Raw genomic sequence first — 25,552 nt, 5'->3', positions numbered from 1 at the left:
TGAGGGGATACCCGCGCGGCTGGCGTTGGGGGGAAGGAGCCTGTGAACGCGCTTGGATTAACTTTACAGCGGGTCTGAACAGACTCGCGCTGTGTGCAATGAAGCAGCACGAACTGTTTAGAGAGCTAATGGGAAGTTAGGCTGCTGGTTAAAAAAAATAGCAAAAAAAAAGTGGCATAATTAAAACAAGAAAAAGGAGCCCAGTGTTTGCTATCTGAATTTCTTCCATGAGTCTTACAAACACAACCAAAATCCAGGTGCAGGCATAGGAGCTTTTAGATAAAATCATTTGATCTCGCTGGGTGAAAGGAGGGGGAGAACTGTCATTTGGTCACCTGTGAAAGTCAGCAATTAGATTACGTTGGTCCTGTGCCTCAGTAAATGTATTAAGGCATACTTGTCAATGGGCCTAATGAGAGGACTGCATGAAAGCTGTTGCTTTCAGCTACCTGTGTAAGAAGGACTAACAAAAGATTTCCTCTCTTTGCAAACCCTGCCTCATTTTGTTCATGCTCAAGCCACCGTAGGTTAGAGCATTGCTCTTTCATGGATGCAATTTTACTATTTGTTTTTCTTTTGGCATGTATTGTAAGATATTCTATATCTCTGATCATTTTTAAATTCCTTTTCAGTATTCTACAATATCCCTTTGAGATGTGTGCATGCTAGGTAATCCTAGTACTCAAGAAGCTGGCATGCTATGTACAGTTGCCATGGTGTTTTCTATTTTGCTTTTTGTTCTGTATTTAATAACTTGGTTGTTCTGTTTGCGGGTTGACTGTCCTAAATAATATAGTACTGTTAAGACACTGTCAGTCCCGTAGTTGGTTTCTTTTATGATTGTGCTGAAAAGTTCAGACAAGGTAGGGGAAGATACAAAGCAGCTTTTATAAATTATTTGTCAAACAAATAATGGCTGAAACAGATAAGAACTGCAGTCTCCACAGTAAAATGAGGGCAATAGAGGTGCTGGCTGATCCAAGCTGCCACTGATGTTCAAAGCGTTGCACAGAGCGCACTGCCCTGCAGCATTAGAGCTGGGGATAGAAACAGGCCCTGCAGTCAGGGAAGGACTTCCCTTGAGCTTCTCCCAGCATGGTGGATGAGTTTGTTCAGTAGATGACCAGAATGTAGAGATGTTGAACAGTGATTTTGTTGCTGTGGTAGGAATGCATATTCAAAATCAGTTATCTAAAAAATAAAGGAATTTTATGGCAGTTAACAATTTGTAAGGAGGCCACCAAATTACTGCTTTAGACGGTGCTCCCAGGGGGAGCATGTTTATTTTACATAAACCCATTTCATCATATCTATTTCTAAACAGATGCCATGAAAGTAACTATCTGTTGAAACTGATGAAAAAACAATAAAACCCTAACTGTATCTTTTTGTTTTGTTTAAGAGCAACTCCTACCAGAGTTATCCAGCATCCCTCAGCAAGTGAGACTGTTAACTATGATGTCAGGGCTTTTGGATCCTCTCTGCCTGTTAAGGTTATGGAAGCCCTGAAGAAGGCTGATGGTAAGAACTGATTTTATCTGTTATTTTTCTAATGGAAACTGACAAGTGAGAAAAGTGGTAACATGTTGTTGATGCCATTTAAATGCTGACTTTACAGTGGAAGTTGAAATGTTTGTGCCTTGGTCTGAATCCAACTTGGTCAACAATGTAACTATAATTGTAATAACACCCATGTGTGTATGGATGCATGTAAATATCCTTCAGGTGCTGTCTTAACCAATAGATCATAAAATCCAAGGTTATAAAGAAAGCTGACAGTAGTTATTTAGTAACTTTCCTGCATTGATTCTTTCTCACCTTCTTCACTTGTTTTGATTCTATTGTGTCCTAGAGTGGATGCTCTTATTTTTTTTAATTTATTTTAAATCCACATTTGTTATCAGTTCTAAAAGCCCCAGCGATACAAACTGTTCCCTGAGTTCAAGAAATGGGTCTCTCTTAAGCAGTTTTTCCCTGCGAATAAGTTTTCTTTTTATAGTAGATATAAGAGGAATCAAAAATGTCTCTCTTAAAAATTGATGAGCAATTTACAAAGCTATTATAATCTGCTGTAAATTGATGGAAATAGCTTTTAGGATCGTCTTGCTTTTCACCCTCAAAAGTTGAGTGTTTGTCAAATGGATTTTTAAACTATATTTAGCACTTTGGTGTCTTAATCAAACACATGGGAATTCTAACATGGAGTTTAATTTAACAGAAAATGTTTCTTATTTTCATATGAGAATGGAAGTTTATTGGTTTTAAGGTTACTCTGCAGTGTTTTAAAAATCTGAATGCTTAAAAAACGTTACTTTTTATGTAGCTGAAGACCAGCTGAGCGTTCAAGTGGATGAAAGTGGATGGGCCTGGCTAGTCCATAAAGAGAGGCTGATTATTTGGAAGATTGGTCAGTCTCCAGTAGCTAAGGTAACTGAAAGATCAAGATGGAAAAACTTCTGTATTTTATGCTAGTTGAACAAGTTATTCAGTTGTGGTTTTTTAAAGCAAGAGTTTCTTTATAAATTGGAGTTTGGTTTCCCCCAGAAGCAATGGGCTTGGTATGAAGTCATGCTAACAACACTAACTGAAAATCAAGCATTTGAGAGAGCTTAACATTTTTATTTTCCTCTCTTCATTTTTAATTGTCACCTTAACACTGTTAATTCTTTGCATCTTAATAGGTGTGTCTCATGTATTAGATAGTCTTGATAAAGCTGATTTTAACAGTTAAAAACTAGTTGGTATGTTATAGGTTGGCTTAGATTATTCTGAGACTGATTTTCAACTTGTCAGAAAAAAAAGGGTTTGTTTCACCTGTGCTGAACATATGTTTCATCTAGGTTTCTTTGTCAGTAATTTTTTTCCCTCTGGGCAGTGTTTCTTTCAACATTGTTTCAGTGAATAGCAAGTATGGTTAACCTGTGGTTGCAAAATCAGTGTCATTAGTACAATGTATGTTATTTGTACAGATTCTGCACTTGCAGTGGAGTATCAGGTATTCGCATTCTGGTACTTGTAGAGATTTTTCAAGGAGTTAAAACTTTTCTGATTGTTCAACTTTGCAGGAAGAAGGGAGGGAGGGAGGGAGGAGTGTTTCCCTTCTCTACTCTGTTACTACCTAGTGAGCTTTCTCAAGCCCTTATAGTTTAATTTTGTTTTGCTGTGCTGTTAGTATGTTGTATTAAGGAATGGTCAAATAATTACACCTTTGAAAGAAATAATTCAATATTGTAGTGTTGTGAGAAACAGTCAGAAATAACTAAGAAAACCAGTGATGTCTGAAAATGTGCAAGTAGGTGTTTTTTAGCTGTTTGCTTGTTGTGGCAACCTTGCTGAAAATGTCTTGTGACGTTGTTTTGGTTCTTACACAGTGTCTGGGCTGGCTGAAAATTAGTTTTTAGCAGGGCTGAGAAGTCTGAAGACTTTTTGGCAGAGGAATAAGTCCTTCCAGTGTCATATTTTTTATGTCATCTCTTTCTTTCTTACAGTTATCTCTGTGCAAGGAACTGCAGCTGCCACCCAGTGACTTCCAGTGGAGTTCTAGTTTAGCAGCCATATCTTGTGTCAGTTCCTCAGGTGAAGCGCCTTCTCTGCAGGTGATCAACTTTTAAATTTCAGTGTTTAAAAATTTAAAGTGACTTTGAAATTATCCTATTTTATCAAGTACTTATTTGAAAACTGCATTTGGTGTTGTGCTATCTATTCCAAAGGTCAGGATAAATAGCTTGCAAAAATATGGTTGAAATAAACAAAATTCTGCTAGTCTTTTCAAATTACACCATTTACATGTTATAGGATCAGGTTAAATAGTAGTTTTCCTAAGGATTACTTGGCATGCTTTCATAACAAACAAAAATACAGAAAACTGAGAAGTATTGTGTTAACAATCATCAGGGCAATCAAATAGTCAGTCTAAGCAAGTGCAGTTTAAATGCATGCTGGCTGAAAAAGTTGTTCAGCAGTGGTTTACTTCTGAATACACATGGATAAGAATCAAACACCAGCACCCTCCTTTGGCTGGTCTTCATAAGGAAGCTGGCACTGGGAGGACAGATGATTTAATCTGTCTTGACTGATTACTTTCCTAAGTGCCTTTTCATACTGTGCTAGAGGGTGAGGTCTGAAGATCAGTTGAGTTTTCTGAAAGTGTGTTAATGCGTCTGTTACTATCATTCATGAAGAAAAGAAGCTCTCATTATCAGCTTGGGTGTAGTTTTCAGTTAATATATGCAGTGCTCTAGTAAAACTGGATAAGCAGTTGTCTTTGGAAGAAAGAAACACCACAGAAGATGTAGTAGGATCTTTTATTTTGGCTTGTTGTTGTGTTACACTTCCAGATGATGAAAAGCAATCTTAATATCTTGGGATTAACTCATAAAACTCTAAATGCTCTATGACTTAGTCATACCCAAAGAAGTTTAAGAAGAAGTAATACACCCAAACTAAGATTTTTTTTTTTTTAAATTATTTCATCTTTTTTCAGCTTGTGAGCTGTGCATGGATACTGTGATTTTATAGAGTGAAGTAGAAGTATTGGTGGTAAAAAATATTTCACTAAAATGAAAATTTTTAAATAATGGGCAGGAATCACAGAGGACAATGCATTCTGTGATGGTTTTTTAATTGTTATGATGTTCATTAGCCAACTGCTTTCCTTTGTGAAGATCTGTGTCTAGTCAAAATTGGTTAGAAAACTCCAAGGAGTAATGGGTCTTCTGTTGTGAGTTTTTCAACAGCTAGTAGATTAGGTACAGTGCTTTCTGTCTGAGTCTCTACTTGAACACAGTCTCTTGCCTCATGCTTTGAATTTGGTATCTGAGTGATTTCCTGAGTCAGAATCCCTAAAACAGACACACTGTGGGCTTATGTCTTTATAAAGAGAAGAGCCACCATGTGATTTGATATTTCTCTTAATGACACTAGAGCAGTTTCTTTGGTAAATTATAGTCTGCGTTTTAAGTCTTCCATAGTAGCTTATAACTTTTGGCCTCTGGAATTCTTCACAGGCTCTTTTCTGTTTTACAGCTGTAAGTTTTGTTTACATTTCAGTAGCAGACCTTGAATTATCAGGAGCAAGAATCAGGAGAAAATATTATTGTTAGCAAAATAAGCAAGTACAACATTTCCTCCAGATAATAAGTAATGCTACAGAATAATTTTGCAATTCAGTTCTAGGTTTGTCAGTGTGCATCCATGTGTATTTACTACTTTTGTGTGTGTTTGTAACCCACAATCCTGATATGTAAAATAACACGTTTTAGCTAAAGCTGCAGTCTCATTCTTATTATCGTGCGTGTTCTGTTAACTGTTTTCTCACTTCAAGTCTCTGGCAATAATGGTTGCTACCAGCGAAGGTTCTGTGCGCTACTGGCCCAATCTTGCACATGAAGGTTCCTATACAGAGACTTCTACAGATTTTGGAGGCTCTCTGTGCAGTTTCCTTACAGCAGTAAAGGTACAGTATGATTTATGTTAAAATACTACTTTAATTCCTAATTTAAAAATTAAAAAGCATGTTCCACATTATCCATTCTAAATCTCCAATAAATGTTGCAAAGCAAACTGTCAAACATTCTGAGGAGTCATTTCAGAGACTGTTGGTGAGTGTGATAATCTTAAGTAGCAGAGATGACTGGTAGTCTTAAATAATGATGTTGAAGTTGCAGAAGCATGCAGGATTCAACCTCAGGATACCAGTTAACAGGACCGGTTCAGTACCTCAGCCTAGCAGGAGTGTCAGTATACTACTGTGATTACTTCCAGTGGCAGAAACCGTGTTATGACAAAAACAGAGAACTGTTTCGTCTGAATTCACAGACCACACACTCGATGTCTTGTGGTACAGCTCACTAGTGACTGAATTTGAGAGATTTCTGTATGAAAGCAATGAACAAGTATATTATGAATTGTTCTTAGAAATTCTGTTTTCTGCTGTTGATGTGCCTAAATGGGGAAAACTCTCAAAATGGAATAGATAAAAAAAATTCACCATGTGTTACAATATGTGTTGTCTTTAAAACTAGTTATTATCAATTAAATTACATTTTGTCTCATGACCTTTTCAATATCTACTGTTCATATCCTGTATTGTAAATATTATTTTAGAGCATCAACATGTCATAAACATTTGTAAGCCTAATCAGAAGACAATGATCTTAATGACAAATTTGTTGAGTTCCAAGATGTTAAGAAATACTAATATATATCTACTCTACTAAAGTTGAATTGTCCAAGTTTCAGATATCGGATGAGGAAAGCAAGGTCTCATCACACCTGTAGTTGAAACATCACATCATGTGAATTTGGAGCTAGAACAACTTTTTTTTTTTTTTATAGCAGAACCCATTTATTAATTAATGTTCTAAGGCTGCATTGTTACGTATATGACAACTCTACTTAATTAGTCATCCTGTCACTGGGCAGATCTAATCTATAGCAAAATTTTTATATAGTATGATAATGCAAATGGTGCTGGTTTGGTTTTTTTGTTCTTTTGTTGTTGTTTAAATTTTGCTCTCTGAACATCTCCTGTACAGGTAAACGGTTCATTCTTTCAGTAACCTCCAGGCCCTTAGCGTTGTTGGTTTCTGGTTTTTTAAATTGTTGTACATCTAACAGGCTTTGTTCGCTCCCTGTGATGTACAAACTTTGGTTTTAAATTGAAGGCACCTTTTTTTTTTTTTTCAGTGCCTTGGTGGTAGGGAGCATGAAGGCTATGTTTACGTTAGCAAGTAGTGAAAGGCGATAGTTGACAATCTGTAAAGTAAAAAGGTTAGAGCTGAGGCAGTGCCACCATCTACACTGGTCATTTGCAGAGAGGGGGTGGTTATTTTAAATTATTTCCAGCCTAGCTGCATGAAATTAATGTCTGTTAGTGGTCAGGGCCCATCTTTCCGTTTAGTTTAATTCAAAAGGTGTACAGCTGGTACACTTGAACTGCTCTGTGATGTGGTGTGATCCAGCAGGTAGAATGTGGGGACTCACAGAAGGTCGCTTCGGAAACCAACTCTTGATATTAAAGTGCTAATGTAGATGCATCCATTGGGACAAGCAAAAGATGCACTAACAGAAGTCTCTGTCTCCTAAATGCGGTATATAAGCACCTACAATGGATTGCATGTTTTGCATAGTGCAAAGGTAACACAACTTTTCATCATTAGGATTACATGAGATTTGAGTTCTGTTGTTAAACTGAAATGAAGTTTCATGGATAAAAATGTCATGCTATGATAAGAAAATGAGTCTCTGCCAGTGCTACGTAAGCATTAGATGTCTTAGTGCTAATGTTTATTATTTCTTAAAAAAAAAAAAAAAATCAAAACCAACAACAACAAAAAACCAAAATCTTTTTATGTGTTTTTTTTTTTCCTTTGGTATCTCTCAAATTCTGTGGATGCCTTGTGTCTTGTTCTCTTTTAGTGTTTACCCTTATGAGCTGACATAAAGAATGTTATTTGACAATAGAATTGTTTCAGGTGTGTGATTTTAATTTATTTTTAATATAGTTGCTTTTTCTTTTTATTAGGGAGGAAGCTTTATTTTATCATCATCCAGAGGCCAGCTAGTTCGATTGACACCAGATAGTTCGGGCAAGATTCATCAGCATGCCCTGCCACAGGGTCAGGGCATGTTTTCTGGAATTGGTAGAAAAGTTTCTTCTCTTCTGGGTATATTGTCTCCTGGACATGGTGCTGTGGTAAGCTTGAAAAACATTCATATAGTAATCTGCTTTAATTTCTCTCTGTCTCAGTGTTTAAGAAAGAAAAAAGAAAAGACTGTGTAAGGATATATGATGACCAAAAACAGAGACAAGACTAATTTCATTTGTGTTACTTGTATTTCTTTGAAATTTGAAAGACAGACAGAAACCAAATAAATCTGTACGCTTTGTAAAGGAGAATGCTGACATGCTTTTCATATCTGAATAAAAGGAGACTTTAAAGTCATAATACTTCCTAGGGAAAAGTCTTGCCTCATTACTACTTGAAGAAACAAACAGTAGCCTGTAATTTTACTTTTCTGATTTAGGATTGCCAAGGGTTGGTGATTGGGTTGAGCTTTGTCAATGTACTCATCAGAAGCTGTAAGGAAGTATGAGAAACATACTTACTGTAGATGTTTTTGTATCTATAAATAAGACTTGGAAATTATCGTAATACTCTCATCTTGTAATGTAACTTGTATAGGTTGCCCAAGGAAGTGATTTTTTTTGTGGACTGAGAGTGGTGTAAATTATTGTGTCCAAATACTAAGGCTGTGCTTTAACCGGTTTAGCTTTTTCTTTCTAAATGCAGATTTCTAGCGTTCTTTGGGATAAAGAGAGATCAAGCTTTTTCATGCTAACAAGTTCAAATCTAAACAAATGGGAGATTGATGATTCATCAGAACGTTATATTCTCAGCTGGGATATCAACAGGATCCTGAAAGAACATATTACAGATGCAATTTGGGTAAGGGCCAGCTCACCTGGGAAGGGTTTGTGTATTTGTTTAATAGCCTATTTATATATCGTTTTAAGTCAGATGTATTGGTTTTTAGGGTTCTGAAAGTAACTATGAAGATATTAAAGGAGGAGTAAATATACAATACATGGATTTGCAACGGAATTGGTAAGGAAGTACAGTGGCATCTGGTAAGACTTACATTACTGAGATAAATGTGTTTTCTTGATAAAACTTTCTGTAAGTAATTGCATTTTAATTTTACTTGAGTGCAACTGTTGATAAAACAAGCACATCATATTAGATAACTAGATTATCCTATACTTCATGCTATCATGATCTCTTTAGCATTACAAGTTACCTAAGAATAATTCCTTTCCCTTTTTTTAGTGTCATTTTGTCAAGTCTGGTTATTTGTTTTGTCTTGATATTACGAAGACAGCAAGTAAGCAATCGTAACGTGTTCTAGCAAATACAGAGAATTCAGTATCTCTTGTATTTAAGTATACAAAATCACAGTTGTCTTCATTCAGTTTTGTACTGCAATATGAATGCTGTTAATAAAACAGCGTGAAAGAACGAATAGTATAGTCCTTCTTTCTAAAAAAAATATAATATTGGAAAATATATATTTGTGATTGTACTTAAATATCTGTTTTTCTGAGTGGTAGAGTTTGAGCAAGTAAAATAGATAATAATAATAATCTCTCAATGGTGTGATATCTGTTGTTGAATAGTGATGGTCTGGTGATACTTGCTGCAGCATGGCATCCTGGAGATAGTCCGTGTCTTGTGTATTACACTCTGGTAACAGTAGAAGATAAAGGCTACCAGATGTCTGATGACGTTGTTGTGGAGGTCACACAGTATAATCCATCTTTTCAGGTATGCAAATGAAGGCTCAGAAACTGAGTTAAAGCACAGTGTTTCAGAATATTCCTGTACGTAAGTCAGCTATCAGATTTTTGTCTAAAGAGAAATCAAGTTCTGTGTCTTAAGGTTGTTCTTGGAAGTATGTATTTGTAGTATTCTGATGAAAATGTGTACTAGCATCTTTTAATGTTTAGTAGTAACTGTATGTAAAGTTTATGCTTTACATTTTAAAGTGTAAGATAAACAGCCTCAAAAATAGAAGTCTAAACATCTGATTATTACTGATTTATTTTAATTTTTGTCCTGTCTGTGAAAGTTTTCTACAGAGTAATTTTATTATATACTCATGCAGTCCATTTAGAACAGATCTCAGACTCAGACTGTTATAGCAGGACAAGGAATTAAGAGAACTGTATTTTGGTCCTTGCAAGACAGCTGTCTTGCTGGGAGGGGAGAACACATTGGTTGTCCTTGTAGTAGCTCATTTGTACTGTTGCTTCTGGAAGCATAAACTTGGGCATTAACTTTCTCTGGTAAACTTCTGCTCTTTGCCTTCTCTCCCCTGCCTGTAGTGGCATCTTGAAATTGAATCTTAAGATGGAAGGAGAGTGTGAAAACTGTAGAAGAATTGGTCTGTTTACTTGTCTTTCCATGTGAAATTAGCAAGAATTTAATATATAAGGGGGGGAAGAAAAAACCAGTCTTGGGGCAAATTAAAAGTGGTTTTGTTTGCTTTTTTACATTGTAAGTTATATCCATATCTTCTTGTTAAAAATTAAAACAAATTCAGGCAACTCAGATCAGCCTTTAAAAAGTTAGATGTTTATTTTGATTATATATGGTGATATTGTTCATGTGTAACACTTTCAGTCAGAAGAGGAAGTGTTGTGCTGTCTGGTAGTCCCGGATTACTTTAGCCATGCTGCTTACCTCTACAAGGAAGATGAAGTGTTTGCTTGTTCCACTGGAACTGGAAGAATTTCTTTACCACAAGAGAAAATAATATTTGGCATTCAAGGTAACATGCAGGGGAAAAAAGGTTGCATTTCGTTGATACTTTCTAATTGAACATTTTTACAGTAGTGGATTTTTCAAAAAGCAGAGTCATATTTATGCCCTCTTTTTTAAGTCTTTCAAGTTGGGAGTTTCTTATGAGTGGATGGAGAAATTACTGACATGACTTCCAGTATTGTTATTGTTTTTCTACAGTGTTTCGGATAAAAATTAACTAGATCTCCACTCTTGGTATATGAAAGGGTGGGGTTTTTGTTTGTGAGTTTTTTTGGCTTCTTTTTGTCCAACATTCACTGTGGTTTTTGGTTTTTATTTTTTTTCTTAAAGTTAACTTTGTGTCAAGGCTCAGCGTAAAATTCATACTAGGTGCCTGTATCAGATGGCTCGAAGTACTTCATCCTTGACCTTCAGAGGTGTTTTGAAGTAGGATATGCACATCAGTCCTTAGGTAGAATTTGAACAACCTGAATCTTGATTTTTTTTTTTTAACTTGCAGTATCTGAAAATCTGCATGTTGAGTAGCAAATAATATCAACAATTTCTGTAAGTCAGGTGCAGTTGTCAATTACTGTTGGTTGGTTCATGACAAAATTTGATTGTCTATGAAACTGTTATATTCTGTTCTTACAGTGGTATTTATGTGCCTTTTTTTTTTTTCTTTTTTTTTTTTTTTTTTCGTCTCCCCTCATCTTAGGTGATAGCATTTTAGGAGCAGGTTCCTGTACTGGCCTCCCTATCTTCTTTACCAAAAAAAGTGGACTTATCACCATCTTGTCCAGGGAAAACACTTCTGTGCTTCCTGAAGACCTTGAAGATTCCCTGTCCTCTTTTGTTGCTGGACCAAGAAGTGAGGTAATGGTTTGTTTGGAGGTGATGATACTCAATGAATACCTTTTAAATTCTGTCCAGAATGTTGGCTTTGAATATTAAAATATTTAAAATTACCGTAAAACGTTTGACTGGTGAAATAAGTTGGCGTAAGTTCCCTTGCAGTTTGTGTGAATTTTATTAAAATGCTTGAGGTCAAACCACTATGTAACTTTGATTGTAATGTATCTTATGGGCTTGTGTTTGGTGTAATAAACACAACTGCTTCCAGGTGGCATTTTTATTTTAAATCTTTGTTGTTACTACTTAGAAAAATTGTTTTCATTTCATGATGAAAGTTGATATTTGTCTTTTAGCTGACGTTTTTACTTTGCATTTTCAGAGTCCTGCGTTTGACATTGCCAGTAGGCTAGAAATTATAGCTCAAGAAGATAAGACTAAATTACTGAAAGCTGCTTTTCTACAGTACTGCAGGTAGAAATTGCACTTGATTTTTGAGGCTTTGTTTGCTATTCTTGAAGGCACTCCGATGTTTGAGTAAGAGATTGTCTTGGTAAAGATACTCTTGTGCTGTTTTAATTATAGCTATTGTAATGACACATGCACATCTTCATTGGGAAAGTGTTAGATGCATTTGAGCTAGTGAAGAAGTGATGTGCTAAAAAGGAGCAGACTTCTATAATCTCAATAACTTTTTGCTTACTGTGCTTAAGTTCTGTGATGTTATGTTAGTGCCAGGGAGACAACTTTAAACTTTGTTATTTTGATGACTTTATTTAGTAGGTGATGTTTTATTGTTAAAAAGATTCTTTCCTTTTCTTCCTCATTTTTATTTGCATAGCTATTTTCAGTAATACTTTCAAATATGTTTAATTACCGTTTGTGTGTCTGTGAAGAATAACTAGCACAGCAGATTCTGTGTCAAGATGGTGTCTTTTTTTAGGTTCAGTGAGACGGGGGGAGTGGAAGGAAATACACTGTTCATCAGATGATCCTGATTAAAGCAGCCTAACTGTTGGGAGGCATGCAATGCCTGTGAAACGTTTTATGTTGAGTGATGTAAACAAAGGAGGAAGAGGAGAGATAAGAAGATAAACAGAGCTGTAGACTTAAATTAATTATATTTAGAGGAGATTGTTTTCAATATATATTTATTGAAGAAAAAAAAACAAAAACAACAAACCAAGCCACAAACCTTCTTAGGACTCATGTCCTTAAAGACTCTTAAAACTTGTAAAGAACAGTTTAAAGATAACAGGAAGTAGGTGTGCTTTTGACATAGAGCTGCATCTGAGGTGGAATGTTTTGAAGGGGATTAGGCACATATAATAAAGGTTATCAAGACAAGATCTGTAAACATGCCCAGAATTTAGGAAGAAATTCTACACGTAGAAGTAGGAGGTAGTAAGGAAAACAATGTGAAACGGTATGAAAGTTTAATGTTATTTTGATTAGAATTTGGGTTATATTTAGGAAACCAGAAGAAAATAATAATTTGATGTGTATAGTATTGATTCAGAGTTCTTCCAGAAAAATAGTGTGGTAAAATGAATGGAGATGTAGCAATGGCCTGTCCAGATGGCCAAGGAGTTGATGGAGAGCAAATAATGGAAGGTTGTTTACTAGAAGATTCAATATATTCCAGTTTTTAAAAGTATAATTTGCTTTAGCAAATTTTTGTTTACTGCTGTTTTTTATGTCAAGATATCTTGGTCATATAACCATTCAAACTGAAAGTCTCATGAAAAAATATAAATATTTCCAGAATTAGATATTGGAATCACAGAATCCCTTCTCAGGCTGAATACTATAATTTTTAGTCACAAAATCAAATCTGTGCTTTCTGTGAATATTGCATACTTCTTACGTAGGGTTCTTCAGTACAACTTCGTACCTTGGAGGTTTAAGGATTTGGATGGTTCCTCTTACACTTTTACTTACTGACCTGAGTAGAATAGGATTCTCTGAAACTATAGGAAATAAGAATAATGCATTGTATTTGCTGAAGCATTTTCCTGAGAGCTTTTACTTTATTGCCATTTGTGGGAGGGACTACATGTACTTTTGAGAGGATTTTAAAGCAAGCAATAAAAATTTGGTGACTGAGCTATCAGAGACACCCAGCCTTAGCTCTGTATGATGTATCTTTTTCTCTTAAATAATAATATAGGGATTATAAAATAAAAAGTGACTTGAAACACTTCCTGGCTTGTGCTGTTTTGTTCTACAGACTGTGCAGCCTACTTGCTTTAAAGGAATTGGAATACCTTTTATCCATAGAATCAGAATACCTTTTATCTATAATTAGTTTAAAGATAGCCCAAACAATGCTTGATGTTTACAATCTAAAGCACTTTACAAAAAGTATATCAGAAAATTCTGCTAATGGAGTGGTTCTTGTTTCTATAATCCTATCTATTGCTTTTATTTCAGGAAAGATCTAGTCAATGCACAAAGCATGGTAGCTGAGCTCTTTCCAAGTAATACAGATCTGGATTCTGACGCTGAACTGGATAGGGCAGTGACTCAGATCAGTGTGGACTTAATAGATGATTACCCTGCCTCTGATCCAAGATGGGCTGAATCTGTACCTGAAGGTAAACATAATGGTGTGGGGGATTTTTGTTGGGATTTTTTGTGTTGGTTGGTGGGGTTTTTTTTGTGAAAAAAACTGTTTATAGTACTCTAGATAAAATGACAATTTAAGCTTTGCAAAAAAAGCATAGGTATCCCTTACTCTATGCCACCACTAGATACATTTCTAGAAAGGCTAAAAGATGCAAGATAAACTTGCAGTCTACTGTAGTTAGTTCTTGGCAACATATAGTATACACAAACAGCAAAGAAAACATTTCTGAGAAGGGTATTTCATGCAAGGAACAGGTGGTTTCACTTTAGTGTTTCCATGATTCCTTGAATAGAGCTAAATTATTTCCCACAAATAGATATGTTGAGAGGCAGAGTTTATTTGCTCATGCTTAGCCCTTTGTCAGCATGGCTGCACAGTTTCTGGTAGGCTTGGATCCTGAGTAGAGTTAGCTCATATCTCTCTGGGGCATCAGTATTTATGTCTGCCTAAAACAGAACTAGATAAATTTATTTTGGAGTATTTGTACATAAAGGATTAAAGCAGACACATTTTAAGGAATTAACTTCTTTGTTCACACTTCCCTGTCTCTTATGAACAGTTGAAATTTGAAACTGTCCGCAGGGCCTTTAGGCAGCAGTTGCCAGTCACTGAGCAGAAACTTGTTTTGAAAGTTCGTGTAGTAAATACTTTCAGATGGGTGATGCTTCCTGCTGTTGTTTCTGTGTGCCAGACAGATAGAAATTGTCAGGCATTGCATCCTTAGTATTTTCTGAATCAACTTTATTTTTAATTCAGCAGCTTGTCTGCATTTATTCCTGGCTAAAGCAAGAAGTGAAAATTGGTAGCTTCTTGGAAATAGTCTTGCTAATTTTGCTCATAGTGATAGTTGTTCTGAGTTTTTGTATCTTGGTAGTCTTTTGGTTCAAAGCACACTTAGAATATACAAAAATTCTGAAATAGGAAAATAACTTGGGCTCTGGAGAACTCTACTGAGGTGAGATACTTGTGAGGATGCTCATGAGGAAGCTTCCATCATTCTTACTGACTTATTTAAGGACCTGATTGTCTGGATGGAAATGTTAAGTGGCTTTTCATGTGCAAGCTCATTTGAGGAAGAAGAAAAGTAGAGCAGTGCTGGGCAACTCCTTAGTTGCGCAGTGGAATTGTGCAGGCAGTGCAGAATCAATTAAGTCCGAGTGCCTGTTAACACTTTATTTTGTAGCAGCTGTGGTCTAGGACATAGTAAATTTAGCAATAGCTAGTCCACAAGATAAAAATTTGAATCTGAATCTTACTAAAACTTGAATAAGGTAGTGAGCTGCTGTTTTAGCAGCATAATGAATTGAGTGCTTCAGAATGGTTGTACTGATCTAAAGATACTTGATTTCTTCTAAAGGTTTTACTTTGGCTATGATAGAGTTTAAAAACCACATTAAAAATAGCAGGGTAAGCCATGTATAAATGTGTGTGCATGTATTTTTAAAAAGTACCAGTGCGGTAATACTATAGAAATTTATAGAAGTATGTTTGCCTCAGAGGCATTAAAAAAAACAGTTATCAAAGAATGAAGATATCAGGTGCTCTGGTCTAAGATATTTCTCTTTTTAGAAGCGGCTGGTTTCAGCAACACATCTCTCATTCTTCTCCATCAGCTAGAGGATAAGACAAAAGCACACACCTTCTTCATCGAATTTCTTCATCAGGTAACATTCTACTGTCCTTTTGGTATCAGCACACACAGTAGAGTATTATTTTGTCTTAAAGTAATTCTCTAGAACACTGTTTAAAGTGCATGTGGCGTTTCATTTTTTTCATAAAAGGTTGGTGTCTTTGAACGTCTGGGTGTTTTCCCAGTACGAGGGATGCCGATGGCAACTCGATTGTTGCTCTGTGAGCACGCAGAAAAACTAGCAGCAGCTATCATTCTCAAGAATCACCACTCCAGGCTGCCTGATCTAGTGAATGCTGCTATACTGATGGCATTAAACAAAAGGGAGTGTGACATTCCACCAAGTCTTACTGCTGCAGATGTGTTCTTTCGCGAGGTAAGAAACCTTTTATTTCTGAATCACTGTGTAGTATTGCATGTAGTAAAAATTGCAATGCTTTAATGTATACTTTGAAACTTTTCCCTTTAAAAATTGATTTAACTTTACACAGTTTCCCTTTACATAGGGATGGTGTGCAGCTGAAAAATGAATTCTGACAAATTTCATGTAGCAGAAGTAAAGTTGTTGTGATTTCCAACTAACCTACATGGACGAGCAGTGAAAAAGACAAGTGAAATTCTCTGGCACATCAGACAATGTATGCTAAATTATCATTTTTAAGGCGTGAACTGGAGAGTACAAAGCTTTCCAGATGGGACAGCTGCTTTGATGAGCTGTTCTGGATGGAATTGTATGAATTCAGTGTCATAATTTTTTGTCATTTCTAACATTAATGAATCTAAGCTAGTTCTCAGTTTATGCCACATTCCAGTCAAGTACCCAGTTTTTATTTCTTTCTTCCTTCTTGAAAAGAACTGTACACAAAACATTTATTCTTAGGAGGTTTTTACTGTAGGCGACAGTAGTTGCTAATGGACAAAAACAAATATAAAAGAAAGTAGAAATAATAGTCTGCTATTGTAAAGCAGATATGTTATCTGGTATGCTTTATCTAACAAAGATTCTACTGCCAAATGTTTCAGAAGAATAGGGAGGAATATGCTTAATGAGAGCTTATGGAATTGCCTTCAAAAAAGAGGATTTTTTTTTTCTTCCAGTTTTAAGTCCAGAAATAAGGCAATTCTTGTATTCGAAGTGTTGTATGTAATATAAGGTGGTGACTTCATTATTCACTTGAGTAGTTGGTACCTTTTAATATTTTTGGCTATTGATGTGGTTTCTACTAATATTTATTTTTCTGTGCAACTCATAACATGGCTTTCAGGTATGGCTGGTAATGGGTATGTTTCTGCTCAGTGCATTTTTTCTTTCTATCTTTAAGGTGTCCCAGATAGATTCCGTCTTTGAATGCTTACTAGAAGAAGAGGAACAAATCCTGAAAGATTTGCCCATTGAATCAATTGAGTGGGCACAGATAGTTGTGAATGTGAACAACATAATTAAGGTACAGAACTAAATGTCTGTGGGAGAGGAAGGTAAATATTGAAGAGCAGTCAATAAGTTTGAGTGCAGTACATCTGAGTTGCTGACATGAGAACAAAAGTGAATGCAATTTTCACATGTCCAAATATATTAGGAAGGAAAAGATGGTCTCGTGCAGAATTAGGGACATTCCTTTTCTTCCTGAGACACTGCTAAAGCGAATTTGAGAAGTTGCACCGTTTTTGGAAGTTGTGAAAGCAGGAGTACATAGCAAAGCGTGAAGAGCTTATGCTTGAGCACTGAGGCTTCTTGCTCAGTCTGTATGTGCTCTTCTGTACAGCTGAGAAAGTGGTGTAGAAAGAACGGGGATATGAATATTTCGTAATTATAAAAGACAACGTCTTTTACGGCCTGTGTGTATGCAGGTAGACTTTAAGGTATTTGTGTCCTTGCTTTTAAACAGGACATGCTACAGGCTGCCTGTCAGTATCGTCAATCTAGAGCCTCTTTATATAAAGCAGGAGAGCTTCCAGAAAGAGAACCTGAATATATTCCATGGACAGGTGAGAAATTATTATTACTAGTTTATTAATTATCTTACGCTAAACAAAAGTACTTTTCATGAGTTTCAGAACACAAGAATTTCAAACTGAATGTTGAATTTCCTGTTAAAAGCGACGAGGTTGTCAGTAAGGATGGGAAAAGCTAAAGGTTTTGTTTGGTGAATGAAATGGAGTGAATCAACAAACAGTTGTTTTGTTCAGCATTGATGATAATTCTTTAAAACTTGCACTGCAAATTTGACTACAAAACCGAAGTGTGGGAGATAAAGCTAATTTTTTTTTAGTATGCACTGATTCTAGTTGGCAAACCTGTGGGATACATAGTGTTAAAATGAATCATAAAATGTGATCTATAACTGTTTTTAAAAGGACTGATGATTCTTCACTTCCTTAAGTGTTTTGTTTTGCTGGTTTAATAACATTAAAAAGTATCAGAACAAATGTTTACAGAAGCAAGCACTTTCCAGTTGATGCTTTGGCTTCCTTGTGGTCTCTATGCATATAGAACATACTTGGTTAGTGCTCCAAAGATAAAAATCTTTTGAAAAGCAGGACCCATGCAAGATGTTTTGTTGTGTTTATGTCTTGATGACTGCATCCAAGTATTTAAATCAGTTTAATAGGAGCTGCCTTTTCCTTGTGTGTATTCTCTGCTTTGCTTACAGATCGTGTAAGTGATTCTTTTAATCTGAAAAATAGCTGCTGTTGATAGTTGACAGTGTAGATCTGTGTAGTTCAGGGGGTGGTTTTGTTTCTGTTGTCTTTTGTTTACTACATTGTGGCCAAATTTAATGTGTAAAGGTAGATGGAAGTGTGTGTTCTGAGCTTTTTAGTAGTATTGCTTTGATTTTTAAAATTTAAATGTTTGTTAGCTTTTTTCTTTCTATTTTAGTTATACATAGTAATGTTTTTGCTATACTTCAGCATAGATTCTTGTGATGATAGAAGTATTGTTTTAATGATTACTGTGGTGTTTTCCCAAGCATCTAGTGGCCTTCGTACAGCAATAATACGTCAGCATGGAATCATTCTGAAGATGGTGTATCCCCAGGCGGACAGTAACCTCCGTAGCATTGTGGCTGAACAGTTGGTGGCACTACTGGATTGTTTCCTAGATGGCTATGTTTCTCAGCTGAAATCTGTGGACCGCCCTGCTGATCAAGAGAGATACAGCAATGTAGAAATGGAATATGTGCAGAAGAGGTCAGAACTCTTGTTACCCCTCCGTAAGTAATGTCTCTTTTTCTTAATGCAATAATTAAATGTTCCATTTGATGAGGAAATTATGCAAATCTGATGGAGTAAATGGCATCTCTGTATGAATTCTATTTGTTCTGCATGTTTGTCTTCAGAGTATAAATGGCTGGTTTTGTGATTTAATGGGATATTTACAAAATACAAACAGATTACAGAATTGCATCCAAGACATGCCCATACCTTTAAGACATGTTGCTTCTTGAATTTTTTTCTTTTGATAACTTGTTATATTTTCCTGGCAGGAATTTTATTTTGTGACAGCTGGCTGAAAATAGCCTTTAAATGGATTTCTAAATGTTTATATTGTTGCTAGTTGATGTAAATTTATGTGACGGAAATAAGTCTGAGCAAATAAATTTTAGTAAGCTTATAGAGTTTAAATTTTTAGACTAAAAGTGAATTATATAAATAGAACAGTCTAAGAATCACTGCCTTTTAACATTCTTAAACCTTAAGAAAACTATCATTGTCAGTTTTAGTGACGTTCATGGGCTCTGTTAGCTTGTAAATACATTTCATGTTGTTATGTTCAATTTAAAGTTAGTATTTCCTTACAAACAAAATTGCATGTTCTGCTCACTCTTATGTATTTGATTGAACCAAGATGAAAGATTTGAAATAATAGAACTTGTATTCAAAACATGTTATCTTCACTTGTTCTATTTGTTATCAAAAGCCTTTGCCTGCTGTTTCATCACTTGGTGTAATTAAGTGGATATTAATGCAGATATTAAGTCATGTGGTGATCAACCCCATCCCTTCCTAAAAGCACAAACAGCAGATGCTGCTAATTTTCAGAGAAAGTAGGATGTATACTGGCGATTTAGTATTCTAAATTTCTTCTCTCTTGTACTGGGGGACAGAGGTGGTAGGCTTGTGAGCTTGCATGTGCACAGGGTGTGGATGCAGTAAGGTGAATGTTTCTTTGGGAAAGTGTAAGTATCTCTGTGATGTAAACACTTGAAACTTGTTCTCATTTTCTGGTCTCTGCTCTCAGTCATCCAACAGCCAAAGATGAGCTTGTTTGATACAGCTTCTTTTTCTTTTTGATTACTTAGTTTCCCTGGGACAGTATCAGATGGCAGCTGCTTTAGCAGAGAAGTACTGTGACTTTGATATCCTGGTGCAAATGTGCGAGCAGACAGACAACCAGCCCAGATTACAACGTTACATGAGCCAGTTTGCAGATCAGGTAACTCTTTTTTGTAGTTCCTTTAGATAGTGTTTTATAAATATGTTTGCACCAGAAACGATACAAAAGTTATGATTGGGGGGTTTGGAGGGGGTGTCTGGTTTTTTTTATTAATTGGTATTTACATATACGTACAGGGGCAATGTGGAAAACTGGAGTCAGGGTTCACTGTGCAGAACTCAATGGCATGTTTTACACTGAGACTGCAAAACAAGTCAGCAGAAATACGGGTGCTAGTTGTATGGGCAGTGGGTTTTCACAGGACCTTTTTTGTGCCTCAAACACATTGTCTCACTCTTAACATCTTTCTGCATTTTGTGGCTTCCTCACTGAGGTGCTGTATTCAGTGTACTGTTGTTTTATTAAACTAATGTAATATAAATGTAAGGATAATTTCCAGAAGAGAAAATGAGATTGTTAAATGTATAAATAGAAAAGTAGTTAAAAAGAGTAGGAAGATAAGGATGTTGCTGGGGTCTCTTTTTTTATTGTCCTGACAGGTACTTGGACAATTTTTCAATGTCTTTAAAAATCTGGGGTAAAAACCTCTTAAGTGTGCTGAAAAACTGGAAAGCTTAAGGAAAAGGCAATAGAGACTACTTGAAGGGTGAGAGACTGGGACAAAAGTTTCCTAATTTGAGAGTTGGTGAGATTAATTTGTTTAATGTTCCACTACACCTATATAAAGAGAAATCCTGCAGTCTACAGGCTTCCTAACAAAGAAAGTACAGAAAGGTTGTTTAATAAGAACAAACAAAAGTATTAGTAACAGAAAAATTATACAAAATGTTTTTAATAGAGAGGGTTAAATACTCACACATACTGACAAAGAAGCGGATTAATTCTCTGTCTGTTCTCTTTGGATTTTTTTTTAAAGAAAAAAACTAACACTCTTTGAAGAGAAGTTACTGTAGCAAATGTAGAGCTGAATAGATCAAGTGTAGTACATAGAATGTCAGCCTGGTGGCCTCTTCAGGCTTGATTTTTTTTTTTTTAATTGCTAATGCAATTAAAATTTAGCATTATTCTAAAATTACTCTAAAAAGACTAAATTAAATCTCAACATAAGCCCTGATTAGTTATGTCATGTTGAAGTTTTTGAAGATAAAATAGGTGTTTCTTTTAAAAAATACATTATTTTTTAGCAGTGACTGAGAGAAGTAAGGTTGTGAGTTCAGTTGGAGATAGGAGGGAATGTTTCAAAAACAGTGACAGTAGAAGCGAACTTAGATATGAAAGGAAGTAGTAAGCACAGAGTTCTGAGGGAGGGAAAGGAATAGGTAATAAGATTAGAATTGTGGGTGATACCTGTTTCTGTTCTTGTGGGTTAAAATGAAGAATTTTCATTTGGCACTTCCTTCACTTGCATTTGAAGGATAAACCCTGCTGTGTGTATCAGTGTTTCTTCTACTGTAGCTGTGAATTCTCTACATGCTATTTTTATCAGGACTCTGAAGAATTTTTATTAACCATATGTTACTTTTTGTGCATGTGTGTGTGTCTTGTTTTGTTAAGCAGGTTCTTACCAATTGTATTTTATGAGATATTTTGCCTTAAAAGACAAACAAGATATCTAAATGTAACTTAAAAAATCTACTTGTATTTCTGTTATCTTAAGAATTTTTCAGATTTCCTGTTTCGCTGGTATTTAGAAAAGGGAAAGCGAGGGAAGCTGCTATCTCAGCCTATTGCTCAGCACGGACAGCTGGCCAGTTTCTTGCAAGCTCATGAGCATCTGAGCTGGTTACATGAAATCAATAGTCAGGATTTGCAAAAGGTAGGGTTTTTAATACAACCAAACTGAAATATATGTGAAATACTGAAGTCCATGTTCAGGTCGGCAAACTATCTTGTTCTGACTCTTCATCATCAAAAAAACTCAGCTTATCTAAGTGTCTTAGCTGAGAGATGACATGGAGTATTAACAGAGTACCAAAAGCCTCCCTCCAGGCACCATCTGGTGTATCGTATAAGCCACTGCATCATGTAATGGAAATTAGGGCTGCTTTTCATCCCTTGCTGGTGACTAATATTTTGTATCAAAGGAGTTTTACGTGGCTACGTGATCACCACTTTAGTGGAACTGGGAGTTTACAGTGAATATTAATAGAATTATCAGATTATCCAGCAAAGGAAAAACTGAAATTTTTATTTCAAAACTGTTTAAAGCAAAGTAATTTGGAGGTATCACAAAAGTAAAAAATATATTGGTTAATCACTTATATTCATAGTACAAAAGCAATATTTCTTTTAATAGCTAATATGCATGTGGATAGGTTAATGTGATGTTGTTTTTAAACTGGATTCTTTGTTGCCTTGTAGGCTGCCCAGTTTTTTCCCTACATCCTCTTGGTCAGTCTTTCCTTCCTTCTGCTAGATTTATGAATGGATTTCACTCTAGCAAATAAACTAATTGTAAGGGAAAATGGCTTCTTCCAATCCATGTGCGCATTAATTGAGCATGGAAACGTTTATCCTACTGCAAATTATAGGTTGATAATACTTCATACCACACAAAACACAAAAAACAACAGAAAAAACCCAAACAACAACTAAACCCCCAAACCCACCCTGAAAGTCTTGTAATATTGCATAGGTGTTGACTGAGGTTTTGTCTTTTATAGCAAAGCACTATGAGGAGGGGACAAGGATTCTAAAATATACAAGTAATTCAGCCTAGTTTACTTCTGAGTAGGTGCTCAGAAATGTCTATCAGACAAAGGAACAGAAAAAATTTTTTTTACTTATGTGCTCGGTTACTGCGGCGGTTATATGTAGGATTCTGTTTTTCAAATTCCTGAATTAACAAGTAAATCTATCTGTATGTGAGGTTGTCCTGTCAAAGCACATTTGCTGGGCTTTTATGGCAAAGCCTTGAATAAGATCCCAGAGGTGTAATATGTGAGGTTGCAATTTATCCTTTGATCAAAAGATAGTTTTTCTTGATTAGTAATTAAAATGTTTTTTGTATATAATTGGAGTAGAGATCTATATCTCTTCCTGAAGAGTGTAATGTGGAGTTTTAATCTGCAAGTTGTACAACTTTTAAAAATAAGGGTTATAGTATTACAAGCAATAAATAGCTGTTAGACTGCAGTTCAGATTAAATCCTTATCTGTTAACCTTCTGATGTTAAATTATAAAGCTGATTTCTGACATCTTTGTTAATTTCAGGCTCACAGAACCTTGCAGACTTTAGCAAACATGGAGACTCGATATTTTGCAAAGAAGAAAACACTCCTTGGCTTGAGCAAATTAGCTGCACTGGCATCTGATTTTTCAGAAGATATACTGCAAGAGAAAATAGAAGGTAAGAAATAAAACCAGAGCAAAGCGACAAATAGACTAATGAATTTATTGAATTAGAATCATGTTAATTTTTCATATGATTAATTTATTAGGCTATTATTTATTTTATGAGGGCTCTAAATGTGGTAGGGATATACGGGCTGAGGATTTTGCTCATTGCAGGAAGGATAAGGAACACAGCACGAGGCAGTAACCTCAGTATTCAACTTCACCTGTGAGTTAGGACTATGAGCAAGGGAAATTTGTACCTTTTCACTTTTTTTAATAACACACAAAATATTGGTGGTCTTTTTTATGAGTTATTAGACAGTTCTGAAGTAGATGAAGCTGCATTTTTATTTCAGATGCAAGGTAAAAATGATTTCATTTCTTAAAGCGTGCTTACTGAATAGCTCTCAATTTTTAATTGTTTTCAAGTCCTGAGACTCTTAGGCTGTACAAGGAAATCCTGTAACTATGTTGCATTTTAATAATGTACCTGCAAATATATACATTTGTGATCAGGAAGTGCTTTCCCAGCATCTTACTCTCTCTGTATCTAGAAAGGGTAAAGTGACAGTGTTTCATTATGCTCTAAATGAAAGGATGTTAATGGGAAAAGTAGGAATACCTATTCTGCTTCATTACCAAATGCAGCAGTTCCACTGCTCTGCTGCTCCTGTCACTTTGGAAAAGACCCTTTTCATGATACTTTTTGTGAAGCACGTGTTGCTGTGAGTCTGTGAAAAAGCAATTCTACACTAATAGTAAGCTAATACTGGCCACCAGGGGGAAGCGTTGAAATATTACTCAAGGTTACTACTCAGGTTTACTTCTACTTATCTGTGTATTTGTCCATGTACGTTTTGTACAATTCTTAAAATAAATCCTCTTGAAAAATGCTGGGGATAATTATGATAACTAAGTAGGCTTCACAAAATATTTTTAGCTTGTAATAATAATATATCATCTGTCCTTTAAATTATAAAGCATTGCATGAAATTAAAGTTGAAATTTGTTTTTCTCACTGCTGTGAGAAAAACCTATGCTGATATGAAGAATCTCATCTTCAAAAAGGAAAACCGTAGAAAAAATAGGAAATCAAAGCTTTATTTCAGTAGAGTAATGGACTATCAAAACTTGGTCTGGTCTTACTCTGCTGCACGTTTCTGTATGACACATGACATAGATTTTAAAACTTATGCTCTTTGTGTATTAGTTTTCTATTGATGAAGAATAATTTTCTGCTGCATTCTGCTTATCCATTTAAACAGATAAAATACTCCTTTCTACTGTGCAGTGGAACTGGGGGGCAAGATTCACATACTAAATTGACTGAAATTAGTCTATTTTGATTGTTTCCACCTAAGAAGTTTATAACCCTGGAAAGATTATACTAGAAAATAAAACAATCAAAAATGAAATAATTCATGAGATGGAGCAGGTCCATGGCACAAGTCTTCAGCCAAAAGGTAGCTCCTAAAAATTGCAACCAATTTACTTTCCTGCATAGTGCAGCAACTTCCCTCCAATCCTTTGTATTAATTTTGTGGTTTTGAGAAAAAATCAGAGTTTTCAGTCTGCATTACACGGGGAACCTGAGTGGAAAGTAAGAACTAGTTCACCAGGGCGACAACAGTGACGTGGAACTATTTCTGTGCCTCAGGAACATATATGAGCATCCAAATAGAATGCTTCATAAGAAACACTTGTAGACCTGAATAATATTGTGACTTAAGTTATTATTGTTCCATATAATTTATATTACATTTTAATAATATAAAACATTAATTTCCTTAAATTACCACAAGAAATATCAGAACAGGAACGCTTTCTGTTACATCAGGAGACACTTCCTGAACAATTACTGGCAGAGAAACAGTTGAACCTCAATGACATGCCAGTGTTGTCTGCATCTCAGCTCATTGATGTAAGTATCTGATGTTTTCTTCATTACACAGGTAGAGCTCCAGTATGTTTTCTGCCTCTGTTCGGTAAAATGAATGTGAAGATCACAGCTGTCTTTATCCCTTATATGACTTGATAAGCACCTAAAGATCGATACAGGAATTTATCTTTGCTTAGTTTCTACCAGTGCCAAACTTCAGAATGCTGCTTTTGGTTCAAATTTGGTTTTGCTGTACATGTGCTTTAGAGTGCTGCTAGGAGAAAAATCAAATCGGTGCCAGCAGTTGATCTACTGGTCTAAGCCAGTTTACGGATATGAGACTTTATCTTCTGTTACATTTTTAGTAGGGCAGAATTTGGAAGAACAAAGAATTGCAACTTAGTGTAGAAGGATGCTGCAATCTAGAAAAAGAAAAGGCTAGGAGCAGGAAGAGGCTTTTGGTCATCTGTTAGAAAGACCAGGTGCCTCTTTACACTTTTTTTTTTTTTCTTTTTCAAAAACAAAC

The 25,552-nt window shown here is 35.6% G+C and overlaps 1 protein-coding gene across 1 annotated transcript; it reads left to right on the top strand.

Moving 5' to 3' along the window:
* Positions 1-1,409: 1,409 nt before the first annotated feature.
* On the top strand, positions 1,410-25,080 carry NUP133 (nucleoporin 133kDa). Its single transcript, XM_010075762.1, has 21 exons — positions 1,410-1,521; positions 2,324-2,427; positions 3,489-3,596; positions 5,324-5,455; positions 7,526-7,696; positions 8,295-8,450; positions 8,539-8,609; positions 9,179-9,326; positions 10,185-10,332; positions 11,023-11,180; positions 11,539-11,630; positions 13,590-13,753; positions 15,355-15,449; positions 15,567-15,791; positions 16,738-16,860; positions 17,302-17,401; positions 18,385-18,627; positions 19,717-19,850; positions 21,469-21,627; positions 23,025-23,160; positions 24,950-25,080. The coding sequence occupies exons 1-21, from the start codon at positions 1,497-1,499 to the stop codon at positions 25,078-25,080; spliced, it is 2,823 nt and encodes a 940-aa protein (XP_010074064.1). The 5' UTR covers positions 1,410-1,496.
* The last annotated feature ends 472 nt before the right edge of the window (positions 25,081-25,552 follow it).

The sequence above is a fragment of the Pterocles gutturalis genome, unplaced genomic scaffold (genome assembly GCF_000699245.1).
Source record: "Pterocles gutturalis isolate BGI_N339 unplaced genomic scaffold, ASM69924v1 scaffold49742, whole genome shotgun sequence".
In the NCBI taxonomy this organism is placed as follows: Eukaryota; Metazoa; Chordata; class Aves; order Pterocliformes; family Pteroclidae; genus Pterocles; species Pterocles gutturalis.
This window is presented reverse-complemented; position numbering and strand designations above follow the sequence as displayed.

Bases quoted from the DNA above. Each gene is read 5' to 3' on its own strand.
- NUP133 (XM_010075762.1), top strand. From the start codon at position 1,497: ATGGAAGCCCTGAAGAAGGCTGATG. The intron at 3,597-5,323 runs GTGATCAACTTT...TCTCACTTCAAG, and splicing joins GTGAAGCGCCTTCTCTGCAG to TCTCTGGCAATAATGGTTGC. The intron at 10,333-11,022 runs GTAACATGCAGG...CCCTCATCTTAG, and splicing joins AATAATATTTGGCATTCAAG to GTGATAGCATTTTAGGAGCA.